Source organism: Poeciliopsis prolifica, unplaced genomic scaffold (assembly GCF_027474105.1).
Source record: "Poeciliopsis prolifica strain line A6 unplaced genomic scaffold, Auburn_PproV2 SCAFFOLD006, whole genome shotgun sequence".
In the NCBI taxonomy this organism is placed as follows: Eukaryota; Metazoa; Chordata; class Actinopteri; order Cyprinodontiformes; family Poeciliidae; genus Poeciliopsis; species Poeciliopsis prolifica.
The window spans coordinates 14,974,242-14,995,501 of record NW_026562381.1 but is presented as its reverse complement, the minus strand read 5'-3'; the positions used below and the strand labels follow the sequence as shown (position 1 = coordinate 14,995,501).

Below are 21,260 nucleotides of genomic sequence, written 5' to 3'. Positions count from 1 at the left end.
CTTTTTAAAGTCTTTGTTTTCTGCCGTGTTATGAATCCCGCTCAGTGTTTAGTAAAAATCGCCCACCTGCATGCATGCTGGGCTGCTGAGTTGAGTTTTTATAAAGAAGAGAGGCTTTTTAAATGTGAACTGATGAAAGCTTTTCATCCACGCTTCTTGATGAGGGACCACAGGGATTATGTAAACAGGCTACAAAGAGGAGTAAAGTATGTCAGTAATCTCTCATTTTCTAGCTTTGTTGGCAGTGAGGTGCTGCATTGTTGTCGAGTGGAGGCTGCGTTCAAAGCCACAGGCTCTTTTCCAGAATTTTAATTCAACTGTATTAGAGCTGCACTGCAACAGATAAAAGCTTCGGTGAAAATTCATGCAGTTTTCCCCAATCTGAGAGCTTTATGTTGTTTTTCACTGTGTTTAATACGCACAGCCTCTAAACGGCTCGTAAATGCTCGGCCGTGTCCCACAGTGGCGACAGAAATCCAGAGCACGACGACTCCCTGAAGGGAGGCCAAGTTAACTTTAGCAGTCAAGCTAACTTTATCAAAGCTCACTGGCAGTCCAAGACTCCAAAGACTTTATAGCAGATGTAATCAAGATTTATCACAACCAACAGCACAACTGGGGGGGAAAGATAATGTCTCAGATCAATGCAAATGGCTTCATCGTTGCCAGTGGAGTTTTAACACTTCCATGCACGCTGGTGGCATCATCTAAAAGTTAGCTGTAACTAAAATCCCACAGTTTCATGAAGCAGAATCAGCAGGTTGAGACTGACAGAAAGGCCATTTGATGACTGCAGAATGCCCAGGTCCTGCAGCTACAGAATAAACCCTAATCATCTTCTTTCCACCACCTTGCTGTGATGATATGTTCTGCTTTTATGCAAACATGCTGCTGTGCAATGCTGCCAACAATCTATGCTTTGGCGTTATCTGTTGAAGGACATTGTTCCTTAAGATGTGAGGTTCATTCAGATACAATTTTGCAAGTCCAAGTCAGTCTAGCATATTTTTGTAAACTAACATAAGTAAAATAAAATTTACCTCCAAACTATTTTGTTTTTGGGAGAGAGAGAATGAAACAATTTTCAGACAGACAAAAAGCTTGTTGAAAGGTCAAAATAATGCAACTCTCCCATGAAGTAACTTTTTTTTTTTTTTCTGATCAGCTTTTGCTCCAAGCAGTTAGAAAGATATGGCTTCAAGAATGGAAATAATGTTTCAGTGCTTGCGTCACTTGAGGCTGAGAAAATCTTCCTCCTCAAGGACATGACAATATTTTTGATTTCAAAATTACCCTGAGCTCCAAGGGCTGAAAATCTGCAGCTGCATTAATGCAAATGAAGCAAAAGCACTAGAGGATGAAACCCGGCATGCAGGGCAAAGCCAGAGGGTCTAAACAAAAAATGTCTCTGGAACAAGTTGACCTCAAAACTGTCGCCAAGTTATGCATTTTGCGTGGGAGCTTGTTAGCTCTGTATCCAAAACAAGGGCATGGGTGGAGAAGAACCAGATGTGGACATTGGCAGTTGGTCTGCAAAGAACTCGGACAGTGAGAACTGCATGACGTCAGCGCCAGATGGTTTACTCATTAACATTCACCCTGGAAGCATGCAGGGAAATGCTGCGCTGATGGCTGACAAGACGAAATGCCACTTAAACCCCTCTGCTTATTTGATGAAATATTGGTGGAAATTCAGTCCACTGAATTTTAATTCCAGGTCAAGGGGTAAATGGGTGCTCGTGAGGTTAAATGATTCTGAAGGTTTTATTTGGGTAATGCGTCACCTGAGCTAAACAAAGCTTTGTTTTTGCTGAAGCTCTTTCTCAGTTTGTGTTCGGCTGCTACGAACTGAATGAACTCTGGGATAAAATGGGGGGCAGCGATAGCACTTTGGCATGCTCGCCTGTTGTTCCGTTTCAGTTTGATCCATGTGTTTGGATGCCTGCGATGTCCTGGTTTGGCCTCTGCATATCAAATGACCAACACTGAAGTTAAGTATTAACAGTGCAGTGGTTTCACAGCCTCAACACGACGGAAGAATCTCCACAGTGAAGAGAGAAAAAAATCTATATTCTGTTATATACTCAGCGAAAAACTGAGTTATTAACAGATTTCTGATGTAAAAATTCTGCTGACGTTGAAACAAAAGCTTTTGTGTGGCAGAGAAGTCAGGTTTCTTCCTGGAATTAGTAAACCTCACAAATCTCAAGGATAAACTTTATTGCTGTAGATTTTACATTTCACTACTTTAACTGTTTTCTCTGGGTCACTTCAAACTGCGTTTGCTCGATTTTTAGTGCTAACCAGTAACACCTAGTTTGTCTTTTTCTGCAATGGGTTGATACATATTTTACAGAAATACAGTGTTCCAAATTATTATACAAGTGATATTTTCTCAGATTTTCTTAAATGGTCAGTGCAAATGATGGTCAGTATAATTTTCAAGTTATGAACTTGGTCCCCAAAGTCAGTCCTCAAGGGCCGGCACCCTGCATGTTTTAGTTCTCTCCCTGATTTAACGCACCTGGATCAAATGATCTCCTTCCTGGTCGCCACTACCAGGAAGGAGAGAAAACATGCAGGATGCTGGCCCTCGAGGACCGACTTTGGGGACCCCTGTATTACAGTATGAATCAAATGCTACTGAACAAAGCTCTGCATAAGAACAGTATTGATTTCAAAAATAAAAAAAACTCAAAATGCACTGATTTTAAAGTAGCCTAATCACACTACATTGCATTCCAGACACATTTTGGTTTTTCATATCTTGGTGTAATTGAGAAATGGGCAGGACTAATTTTTCAGCAGTAAAGCAAATATGTTTATTAAGCACTTTTAATATACATCAGAAAATTCAGCTTTGTATAATACAGAAATTATTTTAATGAAAGTTAAATGTACACAATAAGCTATTTACAATCCAATCACTGAGTCAAATCAAAGTGGACAGACAGAACAGGTTCGAGACCAACAAGAGAACTGTTTAATAACACTATACATCATGATTTCCTGCCTAAAATCCTTCCATTCGCCCTTCGTGGCACACAGAGAGGTTTCACTGGGGGTTTATAAGTGTTTGTGCATGCGATAAGATTTCTTCTTCCCCCAAAATACCAGCTCTTGGCAAAAATATAGCTCACTGTGAACATTTTGAGAAGCCTGCAAAGATGTGACATAGCCTGTAAATGCTAAAGCAGCTCCGCTCAGTTCATGAGAAACAGATGTTTCAGTTCTCTCCAAGTCATTGCTGACCAAACTCCTCCTCCAAGAGGAGGTGGGACAGTGTATGCTGTTTCAACTTTGGCTCTTGAAAGTCTGCATTTCAAACAATATCACTAACAACTAGGGGCTGTCTTATTGGCTGAACCTTTTTGTGTCACGCCCCTGAAAAGTCCAGCAGAATATAATGAAAATGATACAGAAACAAAGCCAGGGTTCTGTTTGCAGAGCTGCTGAGAAATGCTAAATGAAAACAAAAAAAAAACTGCTGCATTTAGCACCAAAACCTTGCTGACGATACACAACGGTTACTTAAATACTCTTGCACATAAAAACACCACACACACATACAATACAAAAACAGAAAAATCCCATAGGGACGAAATCAAATTTGTTTTACATTATAAATGAACCTCCCTCCTGCTCAGATATTTAAAAGGCAAAAAAAAAGTCCCAAAATGTCTGCAGGCATCTTCTGAACACAGCACCATGATAGAATGCAACACAAATAAAAATGCAACAAAAGTGGCTTGTTTTCCTAAAAAATAAATACACTTTATATCCCAGTAAACTGCTTTTAAAATGTTACACGCAACAAAAGGTTTTAGCACTCTGATCAAAGGTAACACAGATTATTTGGGGTCTCTAGAAAGGCAATGAATGACAACCATGACATCAGTTACTGTCTGTTTGGGACAATGCACCCACTGGTACACTGCTGTCAGTGAGACAAATACACCATACTACAAAATAATAATGGAAGAATTGGCATGTTTTTTCTCAAACAGCTCATAAAACATGAAGGGGATACAAAGTGAAGGGGAAAAACATGTATGTCTGTCAGTTTACTATTTTAAAAGTGCATACACTGCTTATTAAATAGTATAACATTAAATTAAAATGATATTTTGAATGAAAACAGAAGGCTGTAACAGATGTAGGCACATATCAGTTCACATACACTACAGGCAGAGAGTTGTTTTATGGCGTCCCACGGAGGGAGGATGGGGGGATTCAATGTAGTTTTGTGATGCAGACGGAAACTGTTGCTTTGGCACATTTTCCCCAATGTCAGCATGATGGATGGTGGTCAGAACATCTAAAACAGCAAAAAAAGAAAATAATAGGGTTAGTTTTTTTGGTTTTGTTTTGAAGGGGGAAAAATTCTTTGCGCTACTGAAGAAAGAGGTGTGAAAATCCTTGAAATAACACCATCTTTCATAGCAGCAACACAATCTCTTATTGTAAAAATGGAGAAAAATCCATCCTCAAAACTGAGAACAATTATTATTGACAAAACCACTGATTGAGAATTCATTGCTACACCTACAAATACCTTCACAATAAATTTAACAGACGCAATTATTTATAGTCAAGCACAACTTTCACCAAAAGGTGTTTCTTATGTTTATCGCAAATTGTTTTGCATTTTCCAGCTTTGATTTTGTTCACAGCATTGTGTAAAAGCAAAGAACACATGCAGTAAAAATATAAAACATCAGTATCCAATGTCTTGCACTCAATTACCTGCAACTGTAGATTTCAAATGTCTGGAAAAACAGTATATAGGGCTCTATTGAGCATTTTCAGGCAAGGCCACAAAGATCATATGTATTTGCATTTGAAAACACAGAGTGACCTATTATGATGAAAACATGGCAAGCCATCTGGTTCATAAACATGGTCTCAGGACTTTTCATTTTGATGGCACTTTCAATGACATGGAAACTTGCTTTTAATGAATGAACTATCCATTTTTAACAAGTGACACTTATCACACAGGTCATCACCATTGTCTTGTAGTTTGTACTGTTTTGAAGAATATAGTAGCTGTTGCGCAAATGTTAATTGCGGTGTTAGAAATGCACTGAAACAACTAAGAAAAATTATAAAAAGGCCACAGGAACCTTGCTAAAGTCCATGGATTTACCAACTCTTTGACAAACCAAGAGGTTTTAAATAAATATCATACAGACACTAATCAACCTTCTTCCACAGTCATCAGTGGTCCTCCTTAAAGAAAGTTTATACCGAATAATAGTTAATGATTCCTCTCAGTTTGCTCCAACCTTGAAAAAAACATGTTCTACTTTTGGCAAAAGGCATTTGTACAAAGTTTTAACAAGGGTATTAATAATTTAGATCCAAGTGATTTTGAAATTGATAAAGGGACTTAAATCAAAGCTTGGATTTTTCTAAAATTTTCATTTTCTGATTATGATCCTGTCATAAATAATGACCTTCCTTCACAGTGGTGATAAATCTATTCACACCACGTCTTCCATTCAGTGCAAAACATACTGTAAGATCTCTTACCAGCTATAACGGAGTCTCCTTTTTGTAGTTAAACCCTGGGTCGGATCCTTCAATCTGCAGCTTCAGGGCTTGTTTAAGGCTCAGCTCTGTTTCCCCAATGGGGTAGTTCTCTAAAACATCCTGGTGGGCCCTGTTCTGGACAGTCCGTGGAACTGACACTCGACCCAAGAAAACCTGGTTGCCCTGTAGGTGATATTTGGGGTTTGTCATAATCCCATTCCTTTTCTTCTCTGAGCAGCTCTGTGGCTGGATGAAGAACGGGTCTTGGCACTGGCCTCTGTCCTGTTGCATGGAACCACCAATCATGATCTTACAGTGAGGATCCTTCACTGCAATATTGGCAACTGACTGGTTGAAAGCCATTCTCTTGTCAAACTGGGTCATCTCGTACTCCAAAACCTGGCCTTGGCTGGATCCACTGTTTTTTGTTTTCTTTTTGTCTCCCAGAGCTGCTTTGCTATTTTGAGTTCCGCTTCCTGTCTTAGTTCCTTTGGCCGACTTCAGACCTGACTTCAGTTGAGACCATTCAAATTCGTTGGATGGAGATGATGGCTGCTGACTGACGGACTTTGTTGTTGAGCAAGGGGACACAATCGACTGTCTGCTTCGGCTCCGAGGCAGTGAGTGCTGCTGAATCTGCTCTGTGAATGTCATTCCATGGAAACTGTCAATAGGTACAGTTTGAGCTGTAGCTGTGGATGACGTGGTTCTTAAAGAGGAGTTTTTTGAACTCTTGAGGGAATTGTTTGATAGGGATGACTTCTGTCTGTCCACAGTGGAGTCGGGAGATTCTGATGGCGAGCTGAAAGCGTGGACAGGTCCGTCGGGGAGACCGCGTCCAGATGACTGAACGTCTCCCACCCCTGTGCTGCCAGAACTGCTCGATTTAATGGTGAGAGAATGCATTTTGCCAGTCACTGCCAAAGGTGTTTTCTCTTCCATGGTATGCACAGGGGAAGGGTTGCAGCCATTTAATGTTGTGGCTCCATATTTTTCTAGTATTTTAATGATCATTGAGTGGCCGCCTTTGGCTGCCACTCTCATTGCCGTACGGCCAAATTGATCAGCGTGGTTGGGGTCCGCACCGTTTTCCAGCAGTATCTGCACGACATCGATGTGTCCCTCTTGGGCAGCTATACCCAGTGCAGTTGCTCCCTGGTTGCATGTATGATCCACATGCGCTCCGTTCTCTATCAAAAACTGAACCACTTTGGGGTGGCCCTGCCATGCTGCAGACTGGAGAGCGGATCGCTTCTCATTATCGCAGGCGTTCACGTCAGTGTGGTAGTTGATGAGCAGCCTCACCATCTCAATATGTCCCTGCCAGCAGGATACATGGAGGGCTGTCCTGCCCTCCGTGTCGCAAGCTTCAACGTTCGCACCGTTTTCAAGAAAATACTCCGTCATGGCCAGCTGATTTTCAAGTGCCATTATGTAGAGTGTCGGGCGACCATCTGCGTCTTTACAATCTATATCAGCACCATGGCTCAGCAGCAGTTCAACAATGTCTCTGTGGCCTTCAAGTGCAGATACCCTGAGTGCATTCCTTCCATCGTACCCCCTCTGGTCAATGTTCGACTTGTTCTCAAGGAGAATTTGCACACAGTCATAATGTCCTTCTTGTGCAGCCAATATCAGTGGTATTCTACCATCATTATCCACCTCTGAGCAGCGAGCACCTTGTTCAATAAGAGCATCACACACTTGCCGGTGGCCCTCAAACGAAGCCATATGTAGCGGGGTCCAGCCTGCGTCATCCCTGTGGTTCTCATCCAGCCCTCTGTCCAGCAGAGTTCGGACTACCTCCACATTTCCCTGAGCCGAGGCGATGCTCAGCACCGTCCTTCCCTCGCTGTCAATGCTATCCACAGCGGCTCCCCAGAAAAGTAGCGTGTTGACCACAGACGCATGACCCATTGATGCAGCTGCCAGGAGAGGGGTGCGCCCGTTCTTGTCTGTGTGATCCACATCAGCGCCGCCTTCCAAGAGCAAATCAACCACATCCACATGTCCTTCATAGCCAGCCACAAGCAGAGGAGTCATGCAGTCTTTGTCACAGTGATCAACCTCTGCTCCCCTGTCAATCAGAAGGCTCACAACAGATGCATGACCTTTACTAGCAGGAATACAGAGAGCAGCCACAGACAGGGCAGTCCTCCCATCAACATCTTCATGATTAACTTCAGCTCCGTGGTCCAGCTCCCATTTCTCTGTGCCCCATATGCCGCAGCTTTCTTCCTTCATTGTCTGCTTTGTTGACTTCGGCTCCGTGCTGAAGAAGATTTAACACAATATCTTCATGGCCTCCCCAAGCTGCCGCCCTCAGTGCAGTTCTACCATCTGCATCAGCACAGTCCACTTTGGCTCCAGCATAAAGAAGAGCAGACACAACCTCAGAGTGTCCGCCCCAAGCTGCAGAGCGGAGCGCGGTCCACCCATCATGATCCGTGTGGTTTATGTCTGCTTCACAACCAATAAGGCAGTTGACCACTTTGGTATGACCCTGCCTTGCAGCCAGAGTAAGCGCCGTTTGTCCATGGTTGTCTTCCAACTCCATGTTCGACCCTCTAGATATTAGCAAATTAACCACATCAAGATTTCCACTGTATGCAGCATTGGCCAGTAGAGTTCTGCCATTAGAGTCACACTGGTTTACAGAAGCCCCGTTGTCAAGTAATGTTCTTATTGAGTCCTCTCGCTCTAGAGCTTGCTGTACAATGCATGAAGCATGATCATCTTCATTGTTCACATGAGCACCAGCTTTGACCAGAAGCTGCAGAACTTCCTGCTCTCTTGGTATGGAGGTGCTCAGAGAGTCTTTAGTGGGAGTTCCATTCCAGACCATCCAAAGAGCAAGATTACAGGGCTCAATCTGCAAGTTAGAGTTGACAAGGTGCAGAGCAAATTCCTGAACTTCCAGAGGCTTCAGCTGCTTTGCTCTACAGGTGTAGCTCATGGCCAACATCCGATGACCCTCTGCTGCATTGCACAGATACTTCTGGGTGCAGTGCTTCACATCCAGCAACCATTCTGCAAAACTGTAGTGGAAAAGGATTTTAGTACTCCCAAGGCCATCGACCAACAACTTGGAGAGAATGTCCATCTTTTTCTGAAACTCCTCCATAGTCAGTGTCATGTTTTTGGTCCAGACTGCGTGGTACAGTTCTTTGACTGTAAGTGGCCTGCAAGTTGCCAAGATTACATTAAGAATGGGCTGAACCTTGGCAAATTGTTTTCTGACGAACAGCCTTTGACAAAGCCACAGGTAGAGACCATTGAGAGTGCCTGGGATGTCACGGATCTCCCGAAGCATGATGAAGTTCTCCACTACGCCATCCAGAACACGTTCCAGGTAGAGGAAACAGCCGCTGCTTTTGATGTGAAGCTGGTTGAGCATTTCAGCGGTCTCCTTGGTTAGGTGCTGTCTCAAAGCCTCCTCCTGGTCCAGCCGGTGAAGGATGTACTGCTGCACATCCTTGACGATGTAGGCCTTCCGCAGATCATCGAGACTGATTTTGCGGAATCCTGAAAAAAAAACAGAGTGCATTAGATGAGTGGGGTGATAAATAGAAAAATCTAAAAAGAAAAAAAAAATGGGAATGAAGATACAAATAACTTATTTTTGAAAAATACATAGTTAAAGAGTCACTTTTCCCACACTGGTTATAACTAATCTTGAATTCATATCCAGTTTCAACCTGTTGGTCATAAACCTTTAGGTGATTAACTGAAGCAAACCTTTAATTTCCAGAGCAGCTATGTTGTTAAAGACGAGCCTTTTATAACCCCTCTGGCTACTTGAAACAGAAAAATCAGCAGGTGTTTGCAATCAGCTCAAAAGATATAGATGAAAACTAAGCCTCGACAAGTGCTGAAACGTTTAGTTTCTGTTGTAGAGAAAATTTGAGCTCTGATCAGTTAATGCCAAACTTTACAATGAATGTGGCCTAAATATTATATTCAAATATATTCCTTTATGATCATTGCCTAAACACCTGGAGAAAAAAAAATGAACATGGAAGCACAAATCCTAACATCAACAGCCAGTAAATGTTTCACACAAGCCTCACTCCCACATGGATCTTTAAAATCCTACTGTAAAAGTTAATTATCACAATGAGTCCCAATGAATGATTTTAATAGGATTCCTCTGTAAGACATGGGAAAATTGCCTCATAATAGACTTGGCTAATGGACATAAAGTGGACTTTCGTTCATGTTGAAACCATCTATAGTCTGTCCAGCCTGCAGCACTCCAGTATTCTTTTATTTACAGTTCCCATGGTCTTTGAGGTCTACTGAGAAAGGAAAAACATGCTACCCGATGGTCCCTTGGCATAGCTAATGTAGTAAATACTTACAGAAGACACAGTTCCCATAAAGGCTCTATATGCTCCAACATTTGACTCAATTTACATTGAAATATTTACATTAAATTTCTTGTGGTTCAAATATTTATATTTTATTATTTTGGAGAGAAAATGCTAAGTTTAAAAATATTGTAAGCAAAGCAGAACTAAGACATTTGCTCCCATTATAAAACCCATTCTATAACATAATTTAGATCAGAAAGGTTGTTGAAGTTCTGTGTTCATCTTACAGAGTTATTTTTCCAGGCAGAAAAAAAAGTCAGTTTACCCCACTGTGCTGAATGGTGACTACACAGCTGCAAGCCTGATAACTCTGGTGTGTTTAACAGCAGCTCCCAAACACTAACTGGCAGTTTAGTAAACAGATCCTGGTAAACAGACGGAGGACAAGGTTGTCTTTATCACCTGCTCCTGGGTTTGTTCAAGATAAGCACACTCCCCCCAGCAGCGACTCACAATAACAGTTTCACTTTGTCCTTGAAACTTTTGCAAAAACTCATGTTTCTACTACTTTATTAATATGAAAATGGGCAAAAATGGGCGTCTTTGTTCTGGAAGTCACAAGTCAGTCTCAAGTCGAGTCCAACGTTAAAGCAGCCGATTTTTGATTTTCAAGTGCCAAACTTTGAATTTTGAGGCTTCAATACATGTTATAGTATATTTAGTGTTTTAACTGTTAAAATTAATAGCATTTTCAGAGTGGTCTCTTATGTTATGGTCCATAAACTCTAAACACACATCAACTAAGACTTTCTTAGTTGATGTGTGTTTAGAAATTATACTGTATGTATGTATCTGCATGTTTTACGTAAAAAAAAAAAAAAAAAAAAAAATCAAACAAACAAAAAATAAACTTTAGTAAACACAAGATGTTTTCTAGAATATAGATCTGGAATTCCTAGCCTTCTTACAAGAAACATGAGCAAGTATGACAACTTTAATAATTCTTCATTTAAGGAATTATTCTTTTAAAAATACTCTTCAATAGATTACATGTGACAGGGTGATTAATGACAATATTTCACAACTTTCAAACAGGCATGTTAAAAGACATTCCAGCCTAAATAAGTAAAAAGCAAAAACACCCACTCATAAACTCAACATTAAACAGATATTAGTCCCTAGGGCTGACTTATTCTTTTTGCAACTATAAATGTTAAAGTTGGATGCTTTGGGCTTTCCTGCCCATAATGTTTGACCAATAAATGTTACATAATGCAATTATTGTTTTTAAAACCACTTTGTAAATGTTGTAGGCAATAAACTGACTTCTGCCTGAGTGGTGCTTGATAGCTTTTTGTTTTAATGTCTCCAACTCCAAAGCATCAATGATTAAATCAAAAAATATTTTACTGAGTTACTGAATCCATAATAGTGAAAAGAACTCACTGAGATTTTTGATTTTATCAAAGGCAGACTCTCTCTCCAACACCCCACCATCATTTGACTGTCTTCTGTTGTGTATAAATCAGTTATCAGGAGATTTTCTACCAACCTTCTCTACTGACAAAGACCAGCTCAGAGAGATTTACAGAGCTGGAGCCCCAAACAAATGAGCAATAAAGTTACTTCACTATGTTGTCAGTAAATACGAGGCAAACAATTGCTGCATTTATGTTCACTCATCCGTGCTAAGGAACAATAACACAAGCAGACGAGCTTTATGTTTCTGAAGCTGCAAACATGACAGGAACTGAGAATTAAAAAAAAAAAAAAAAAAAAAAAAAAAACTTTGAGGCTTTTACTTTGTCCCAACACAAAAAAGGGCACATTGCCAATGTTTTGAATTCTTGTACCAAAAATTGTCTCTTCGCAAAAATATACTTTATGACTGATCGGACACTAGAAGTGCTTCAGGACCCAAACCTACTTTCAGTCTTGTGTTTTCATGGAGACCACGTTCTTCTTCTCTGACTTTATGACCTCCTGCTCCGGCTCCCACTGCAGTCCTGGAGTTGGATTCATGGGAAGCATGTAAAGTATCTCAGTGTACCAAAACACCCTGAAGCAATTCTTTCTTTGTCTGACTGAAAACTGTTTATTTTTCAAACCTCTGCTTTAAAAACTTGATTTGCTTCTCAGTTTGGCAATTTTTCAAGAAACAAAAAGGAGAACCGACTCATGTATTAATTTAAGATTTATTTAGAAAGATAGTTGGTGATCGAAAGAATCATATGGTGCTGATGTAGATTCTTATAGTCAATGGTTCAATTTTCATACATAAAAGATCAAATCTAAACCCATGAGGGTGTCAGAAGATTTTCCATGCTTTCTCTTATTTGTCCTCTATTCAACTTTTAAGGTGAAGCCAGCTAATGCACATTTTTCCTTCACTTCACTATTCAGGCTAATGCAGAATACCAAGTACCTCAGTTAACCCAGGAACACAAGTGTAGAAGTGAATTTAGAACTTAGTTTCTTGTCATGCATAGGTATGAGAGCCTCATACTTCTTCCTGACCAACTCTTTCTGGTTTTGCTCTAGCTGGGACAGGAAAGTCGCTCAGAATAGCAAAGAGGCCATTAGAAGGGAAAACTGACAAAAAGAGCCTCCAGAAAATCAAGAGACCTAAAACACAGAAATGCTGTACTACCTTCATTATATTCTCTAGGAAACAGCAAAAAAAAAAAAAAAAAAAAAGAAAAAACTGTTCAGGTATTTAATTTGTGATCCACAGTTTCACCACCTATAGTAATTGTCAACAGTTATGAGATTCAGTGAGAAGTCAAGAGATAAAACTGCACTGTTGGATTGGAACATAAAGGATCCTTTTTATTTAGCAACAAAGAAAATTTCTGGTAGAGAAGTCAAAAGAGACATTTTCTTCTAGTTTTTCTATGTGTTGAAAGGTACTCAATAATTTCTGCTTTGCTGGACATCCATTGTAGGAATTGAGTTTCAAATTCCTTTTCTCAAGTTTAGAGAAAAGAAAAATCTAAATTTTGTGAAGCAGCTTAGCAAAAAAAAAAAAAAGAACTAACAAATGAAAAAAACTGGAACAAAGTGAAATCAACTTGCAAAGATGAAAATCTGATGACAGAATAAATGGCACTCCTACTACACATTAAAATTAAGGCATTAACGAAAAGTGTAAACTTGGAGTGTAGACTCCCCACTTGGGTGGAGTTGGAGCTTTGGCAGCCCAAAATGGAGACAAGCTGAAGGGCATAGTCAAAGCAATCTGAGCTTTTCAAATACTTTTCAAAATCCACAGGTTGATCCCATCCAAGCCAAGTGCTGTTGAGGCAGCAAATAATGCAAAAAGAGCCCCAACCAAGTACTGAGAACATGAACTGCACAATAAGTAAACACCATCCATCCATCCATTTTCTGTTCACCCTTGTCCCTGATGGGGTCTGGAGGTGCTGATGCCTCTCCAGCTACTTTCCGGGCGAGAGGCGGGGTACACGCTGGACAGGTTGCCAGTCTGTCACAGGGCAACACAGAGACAAACAGGACAAACAACCATGCACACACACACTCACACCAAGGGAGAATTTAGAGAGACCAATTAACCAAGCAGTTATGTTTGTAGACTGTGGGAGGAAGCTGGAGTACCCGGAGAGAATCCACGCATGCACAGGGAGAACCTGCAAACTCCGCGCAGAAAGACAGTGAGGCGGGACCTTCTTGCTGCAAGGCAACAATGCTACCAACTGCGCCACTGTGCAATAAGTAAACATATTTTTCAATATTTAAATTTCCCTATTAAATAGTTTTTTGACTTGAGTTATCTGGTTTTCAAAATTTCCTCAACTGTAAGTCATGATCAACATTAAAACACTAAAAAGTCAAAATAATTAGTTCTTGATGATATTCAAATTTCTGCACGTTTGACATGAGTTCTGCAGAACAGAAGGCCTGTGCTGTTTTTATATCATGTAAAAATATGAAAACCTTCATATTTAGCCAAATATTTAACTTTCTAATGTCCTGAGATTGGAATGTAATGGTAAGTCGCACCCCATCATTGCGGCTAGGTATTTCAGCTTAATTAGCTGCATTTATTTATTTCAGATATGTTGAATGAAAAAAAATATCTGCAAATGGAAAAATTTTCCACAAGTGATATAATCGTGGTCCACTATATCTTATTTTGGTTCAGTTAATGAGACTTTTATTTTTCTTTCAACAAAGGATCGGTTCATATTTGCTTTTCTCTTGAATAGACTTGTGAAGTGCTATAGCTCAATAAAGCTGCAAACAACCAAGAGGGAAAGTTGTGAAACTTGTCACTTGCTTAGTTGCGCGAGCCTCAAGAATGCAACAAGTCTCTTCAGCTGCAAACATTCAGGAGCCTTCCAGATGCCATTATTGGCCTTTTTCACTTACATTTGGCACCATTACATCAGGCAACCCAAAAGTTGAGAGTTCTCAACATGTTCTGATCATCTTATGTGTTTTATATGATAGAATAATTCTGTGAACAAAACTGACTGGTAAACAAAAGGCACTTTGATCAGGGTAAGGGATGCAGCTCCGCAGTGCAGGCCTCCGAGCCAGCTGCTGCTCATTATGAGACTGGATATCAGCCACAGGAGACAACCCCACACAACAGATAGCCTGTTTGCTTTCTAGATTAATGTTTTCAGATGACAAACGAGACGGTATGCATGTGCACCAGAGAACTAGAGGTACGTGCTCATCACCAGGATTTTACAGTGACTGCTTCTCTGATAGGACATGTACCTTTCCAAGACACCCTCTTTAGTCACTGGATACACAAAGAAAACAGAAACCTAAGCCTTGCTGCATTCTCCTTAGGCTCTCCAGTAAACCTGTGCTCAACAAATGTCTGTTCGACAGCTGCAGATTCCCCCCGCTCCAAAAAACACCAGAGCGCCAACCTCCTAAACACAAGTATGTGGATGAGAGTCGGTTCCAAAAGTCTGCAAACAGCAGAAAGTGTGCTGCTATGTCGGCTTTGAGAGTCTGATCACACAAACAGCATGAAAAGGACCTCCATAAATATATTAATTTGAACTAAGAAGCTGCAACAAATCATCTTCATTTAATTATTTTTTGTAATAACCAACCAGAAGCAAATGATTACACTTTGGCAATTAATTAGCGTGAAGTGAAGAGAAAGCATATGAAAGCATTCCTGCCCAAACACGCCTTTTGCCCTGCTTTTGTGGGAACTGAATGAGTTTCCAGTCAAACCTGTTGTAGGGCAACTGAACAAAGCTGAAATGGTGATGGGGGTAGGTTAACAGGATTACATCTCTCTGGGCATCACAATCTTACATGGCTAGATTGTAATAAAAACAAAATAAAAATGAGAGAAAATACCTGTATATATATAAAAAAAAATCTGCAATAGTCATATGATCAGTCAAATCGGTATTTCTTCTAATTTTGATTGATAGAATCCCATTAACTTGATGACAAGAGGCTGAGTCAAAGGCAGTGCACCTGGTTACATGTGGGTGCCTTCGTTCCTCTTGTTTCTTGATGAATACAGACAGAGTCGTCACTATACATCACAGCTTCAGGCTGCAGATGGCAGAAAAAATCTCCAGGGAGTGAGGCCTTGTACACTAATATATATGCCACATTGTTTCATAAAATATATCATATTCACAGGACTGATTTCAGAAACGTTTTTATCCTCATGAACCTGCACAAATATGCCAGATATGCCAAACCCATAGGGGGCAGTGTGGCACAAAACTAAGACCTGTTAGTCAAATCAGATTCCTTCAAAGGAACTATGACTTTCTGTTATGAACGAGACATTGCACCAGGATGCTTGTTGTTTATATAGGCTGAACTACTTTTAAACATATTAAAATATAAAGTTATTAAGACACAAACCGATGTTGATTGGGAATCCTGTCCAAGCGTGTGGATATATTGGCACTTTATTTGTCTCAGGTTGCAATGTGCATGAGTCTAAATCTTCGTTTTCCCATGTGCATGCAAACACAAATGTGGAGTTTTCTCAAATCTCAACTTTTAAATGATCTTAAAAATAACCTTTAGTGTGGATAAAAGGCCAACGCGCATAAAAATATTTTTCCCATAAATCTGGCTATATGCGGAGTAGACCTGAAACAGAACTATAAAACACATAACCATCATGATCTTCGCTGAATCTTAGCATTTATCAGACCATGTGCAGAGAAAAGAAACTTCAGTGTTAAATGTTATTTTCTTCAATTTAAATTCCTTCTTTAAAACTAAGAGGTTTACAATGTTTATTTTGTTTTTTTTTTTCTCTATAATACCTTCTAGAGTTCCCTGCCCCACAAAGGATCTGATTTCCTCAATCTGCTCTCTTGTTTTTTGTTCATCAGTACACTGGCTGACCTGCAAGTGACCCCATTTAGGTTTCCATCCACCTGCACAGAAAATGTTTCCCTCTAGCTCATCCAGAGCCTTTTGTTTGCCATCAAGTTATTATCAACCATCTAACAGCCCTGACAGGAAGGTCTGCAAGCATTTTGGAAAGATTTCACATGTCCATGCAGCCGATCAAGCATTCGGAAAAGCTGGAAATGTTTGCTGTGGAATCAAGTAGTTGCAGAGTCATTCTTGGCACGCAGGCTGTGTGGTATGAGAAATCTTTAGGATGTTTGCGCCCCGCAGCCAAACCAGCCAAAAAACGGCCCAGGAATTCTTATTCCTGCGAAGGTCAAATTAAAACTTAATAACAGACTTCATCTGTATAAAAAAGAAGAAAAAAATCTAGCAAGTCTGCACCATAGTCTTGAAATGAAAAATCATAAGTTCATAGAAGTGGCACAGGCTTGCCACATACCGAAGGGCATCACCTCAGAAAAGGAGGAGGAGGCCAGCCACTTTGTTCACCATGCACCATGTTGAGTTGCTGCAGGGAGTGATCTGAGGTGTTACACATGCAGACACGGTACACCTGTAATTAGCCCGGCTGTCAGACTGCATGGTGGTAAATTACTGTATTCAGCAGGGATTATGGTCTTCAAGTCATCCAAAGTGATGCTCAGCATGCAGCCTCACAGACGACAACTCAAACAAGAATATGGACACAATTCAGCTTGTTAGCTGGTTTAAATAAAGGGCGGGAAAGTGAATTAAAGGTGGCGTCCTTGGCCCTGTTACTCTGAAATTGTGACTAAAGAGGACAATAAGGGCTTTGTGGTAGGAGGGGTTCATCAAATGTGCTCCATGGCTTAGTTCTGAACTGGAGTGTCTCTGCTGAAGCTTCAAGAACGGCCAAAAGATTTGGAGCCAGTCTTTTGGGCTTTTTGTCCCACCTCAGAAAGAAAATTGTCGGCGTCTAACCTCTTGTAAAAAAGTTTAAAATAGTCTGCTACTTTCAAAACCACTTCACATACAACTGTCCAAAATGATGCCATAGAACATCATTTACTGAGGAGTCATCAAGCCAAGCACTTTTTGTCTTTCTATGGGGAGAATTTCTAAGCCCAGAAGAAATAAACTGTCCTCACTGCTTCATGGCAGTGTTTGTGTTGTCAGGCAGCCAGAAGATCTCATGCTCCCTCCTATGAGTGCTTACATTTGACCAAAAAGAAAGCATTGAAAAAGTGAAGAAAACAAAACACATCAAGTCAAGAGTTCTGTTGACCTTCTTGCGGAGGGACCGCTTACACTCGTGTCAGATTCATCCGCAGGACTGCAGAGAGACGGAGGAGGCTGCACTCTTAAAAACAGGGCTGCTCTTTTAATTTATGACAGTCGGTGGTAAATCCCTCCTGTCTCTGTGGCAAGCTGAATTCATAAAGCTCAATTCATGGTGGGCAGAGCTAAGGTGTTAGACGTGTTTCAAGTCCTTGATAGGGTGGGCAAACTAATCCCCAAGCAGACAAACAAACACACTCACAATATCCTGAAAGTGTCTTTTTCATATTGGAGGAATGTGATTTCTACCTTTACTTCCTCCTTTACTTTTAAACATTTTCCCCAACCTAAAATATTTCTAATAATAAAAGCTCTAAATCAGAAGAAATGTCATTTTTCAAGGAAGTGAGTAAAACCAAGATATCAAAAGTTCTTGAAGCGTAAATCTCATCAAAGCAGATCTGTAGTGTGCCCATTTTCCTCAGACTAAAACTGGAATAACACCATCTTAAAGCTATGATTCATCTCCAATGGGAGACTTTATCTTCATGGTTTTTAGGTGGTTAACCTCTTCTTAATGGAGGCCAAGAGCTCCTTTTCAACAACTGGAAGAAAAATCTGATAGTTAAAATGCTGACGTTTCTAATGATGATGCATATCGATTTGAAGTTCCTGAAACTCTGAAGAGGCAGTTTGTGAAGTTGGAGATATTAAATTTCACAGCTTCAGCAGAATATATTTAAGCACTGAAACAGCATCTGATCAATGCACGAACATCTCATTTTCTTGCAGGTTTTCATCTCAAAGTCTTAAGCCTCAGCTTGCGCAATGTTTTGTTTCATTTTCCTTTGAACGACACTGATCATTGTTATCCATCTCTGTCTGCATGAGGGGATAAATCACACTGGTTATTGATGCACCAGCTCCATCTGATTATAACCAATCTTTGTTTTGTTTTTTTAGATCGAGAGAGGAGCATGTGTTTGATAAAACACATGCTTTTGCTCATAGATTTAGGACACAAGTATTCTGTTTTATTTGTATTATTGATCTGATAGCCACAAAAAAAAAACCAAAAAAAACATTAGTGCTAAATGTAGCAGCATTTAGTTAAAATACATCCATTTAATTACACCAGGTACACAAAATTGTCCTACAATTATAAATTCCTACAATTGCAAATTTTTGAATGATTAACTACTGAGTTGCACTTTTTAAATTATTGATATTAGTATCAGCATCTTTTAGCTGAAACTTGGGAAATCTAATGTTAAGTGTACCTAATCTCTTTTGGATGAAACATAACATTAATGTTACATAATCTTCTACCAGAGCATCTGACTATCAAGTACAACTGGAAAGCAGAAAAGCTACATTACGTTACCAGCTATATGAGATTTATTCTGTGATGTTTTAAGAAGAGGACTCGATTAACAAAAGCCAAAGCTTAATTATCTTAATTGTCATTTACGACCTAATTATGAGGGATGCAAAAACAAAACTTGTGAGCTTATATGTTCAGCACAAGGACATCTCATGTTAACACAAAGATCACAGCAAGTACTCTCAGCATCAAAGTATAAATGATTTGAGCAAGAGCAGGATGATATTAATGGTGCTCAATTAAGAAAAAATATTTCAAAACAAGAGATGTATGTGTACCAAAAAGGAGGTTGTTTTTTGTGGGAGCACAGCAACTTAAACCAATCATTAAGTTACAGATTCCCAACTCTACTGTGCCTCAAACTACAACAACTATCACCTGATCTGTTATTGAGTAGTAATACAACCATGGATAGAAAATACTACCATGTAATTTCTTCAACAGACAAGTCAGGGACAACAAATAATTTAAGTTGGGTAAGTCACTGCAAATGCTATGGCAAAGATGGCAGAAATCACCCTACTTCCTCAAAAGGAGCCTAAGAATTAACTGTAAGTTAAATGCTGTTTTCAGTTACAAGCAGAATAGAGCTGAAAAGGCAATTTGAGGTCTGTACAAAAGCAGATGCATGCACAAAAGCAAGAACAAAACACATTTAATTTCTTGGTTTATTTTTATTTTGATGTGTGGCCCACTAGACATAAATGCTTGCAAAACAAAACCACAAACAAAACCCCTAGGTTCTATGTTTTCATGTCTAAGCATGGGTCATGAAAAATGTGCATCATGGTTGGAGTGATTTTCATTATTCTGTTAAGGAACATCATCACAAAGGCAAGTGTTTCACTTTCCATTCCATGCTGTTTCCACATTGTTTGAGAAGGGTTTAATGCCATTGACAAACAGGATGTGCACTACTTAGGGAAAAAAAGGCAGTTTAATTGCCAATTTAGTGTAAATCCAGACCAAAAAGTTCTGTGTAAATTATTTAATTTTCAAAAAGTTGGCACATCTAGACATGAACCCCAGTGCATGAGTTGAGTAAAGTGTTATTAAGCAATTACCAGATCCTCTTACAGTCAGTTCACCAAACACAACAGAGACCCTGTGTATTATAAAGCGCATCCCTGCACTTGAAGAAATACTGTACTCAAATGTGTAATTTGATTTACAAGTAGCTGGCAGGTCAAATGAACACCAGAGGTTTTATTTTTAGTGACTGGATGACATCTATATGTGATCTACAATGTGCTGCAGAGAGTACGCCTTGAATACAGAGGAGTTCTTGTTACAATATTCTAGAGTTGAACTTGCTTTCAATGAGAAAAAACCTTTACCAAAGTAAACCAAGATATCAACCTTTACTTTACCGAGGTAAAGGTTGCAGTGTGCCATCCCAATCACATTGGTTTGATCACTTCCTCTCTTATTCTCCATGCAGTACTCATGCAGATTCTACTTGAGAAACACAGACTTTGACAGGCATGAATTGGGCAGATGGTAGCTATTACAGTTCAGTGATGTCTCTACGCGATAAAAAGATCACACACACTGGGGTGGATCAAACACTGTGAGGAGCCTGTGATTAAAATTAGGTGGTAATTATTCAGATGAGACCATAAGTGACACAATTATTCTGAAAGATAAAGCAAAAAGAGTCTGCAGAAAAATGTTTGTCGGATCATAAAATAGAGACGATTGTGCTCGGTTTTTAGGAAGCGTCACCATTTTTCCCAAAAGGAAATTATTCTGACAGACAGTTAAAAAATAAGGTTTGAGAAGCTTTTTCTATTTAAACACTCAACCCCCCACCAACCTCCTCCTTTCCCTAGCCGTCTCCCTGCCAGAGGCCTTGTTAAATTGGCACAGATTCTCCCCAGCTCCAAAACAAAATCGCTGCCTAAGTGTTTCCACTCTGCTACCCCTATCATGCCCTTACAGTAGCCCGGCTTGCAGAGCGGGGACAGCACAAGAAAATCAAGCTTTCGCCAGATGTGTGCCGCGACAGCGGACCGAGACTCATCCTGAGTTTTAGGATGACTTGCATCCCTGGAATATCGCTCTTTTCCATTAAATGACAGCAGAGGAAGCGTTAGGCCTAATTAAGCTGGCGTATTCATATAATATTAGTCAGACAGCGTGCTAAATTCTTGCTCTGCTCCTCACGGACAAACCGCTCTTTGTTTCCGAGGCATTAGCCGAGCGGATGCGAGCGAGGCATTCTGCTACAGAAAGCCGGTATGACTCCGTCTTCCTGCTTGGTCTCAGAGGTGTTGAAAACTTCCCAAAGCACATTCCACTCGTGGACAGACACAAGGAATAACAGTTCAGCAAGAGCTGAGGAATTCACAGAGTTGCTCTTGGAGGAGGAAGTCATCTCTTCTGTTCACCCCTTTATGCACCAATCC

The 21,260-nt window shown here is 40.1% G+C and overlaps 1 protein-coding gene across 1 annotated transcript in view; it reads right to left on the bottom strand.

Annotated features, from left to right (window-relative positions):
* Positions 1 to 2,796: 2,796 nt before the first annotated feature.
* Positions 2,797 to 21,260, bottom strand: part of LOC129360801 (ankyrin repeat domain-containing protein 50-like) — a 39,104-nt gene continuing 20,640 nt past the window's right edge. The window contains 3 exon segments of the mRNA XM_055031219.1: positions 2,797 to 4,318; positions 5,536 to 7,738; positions 7,740 to 9,060. Of these exon segments, the coding sequence (XP_054887194.1) occupies positions 5,539 to 7,738; positions 7,740 to 9,060 (3,521 nt within the window). The 3' untranslated portion in view covers positions 2,797 to 4,318; positions 5,536 to 5,538.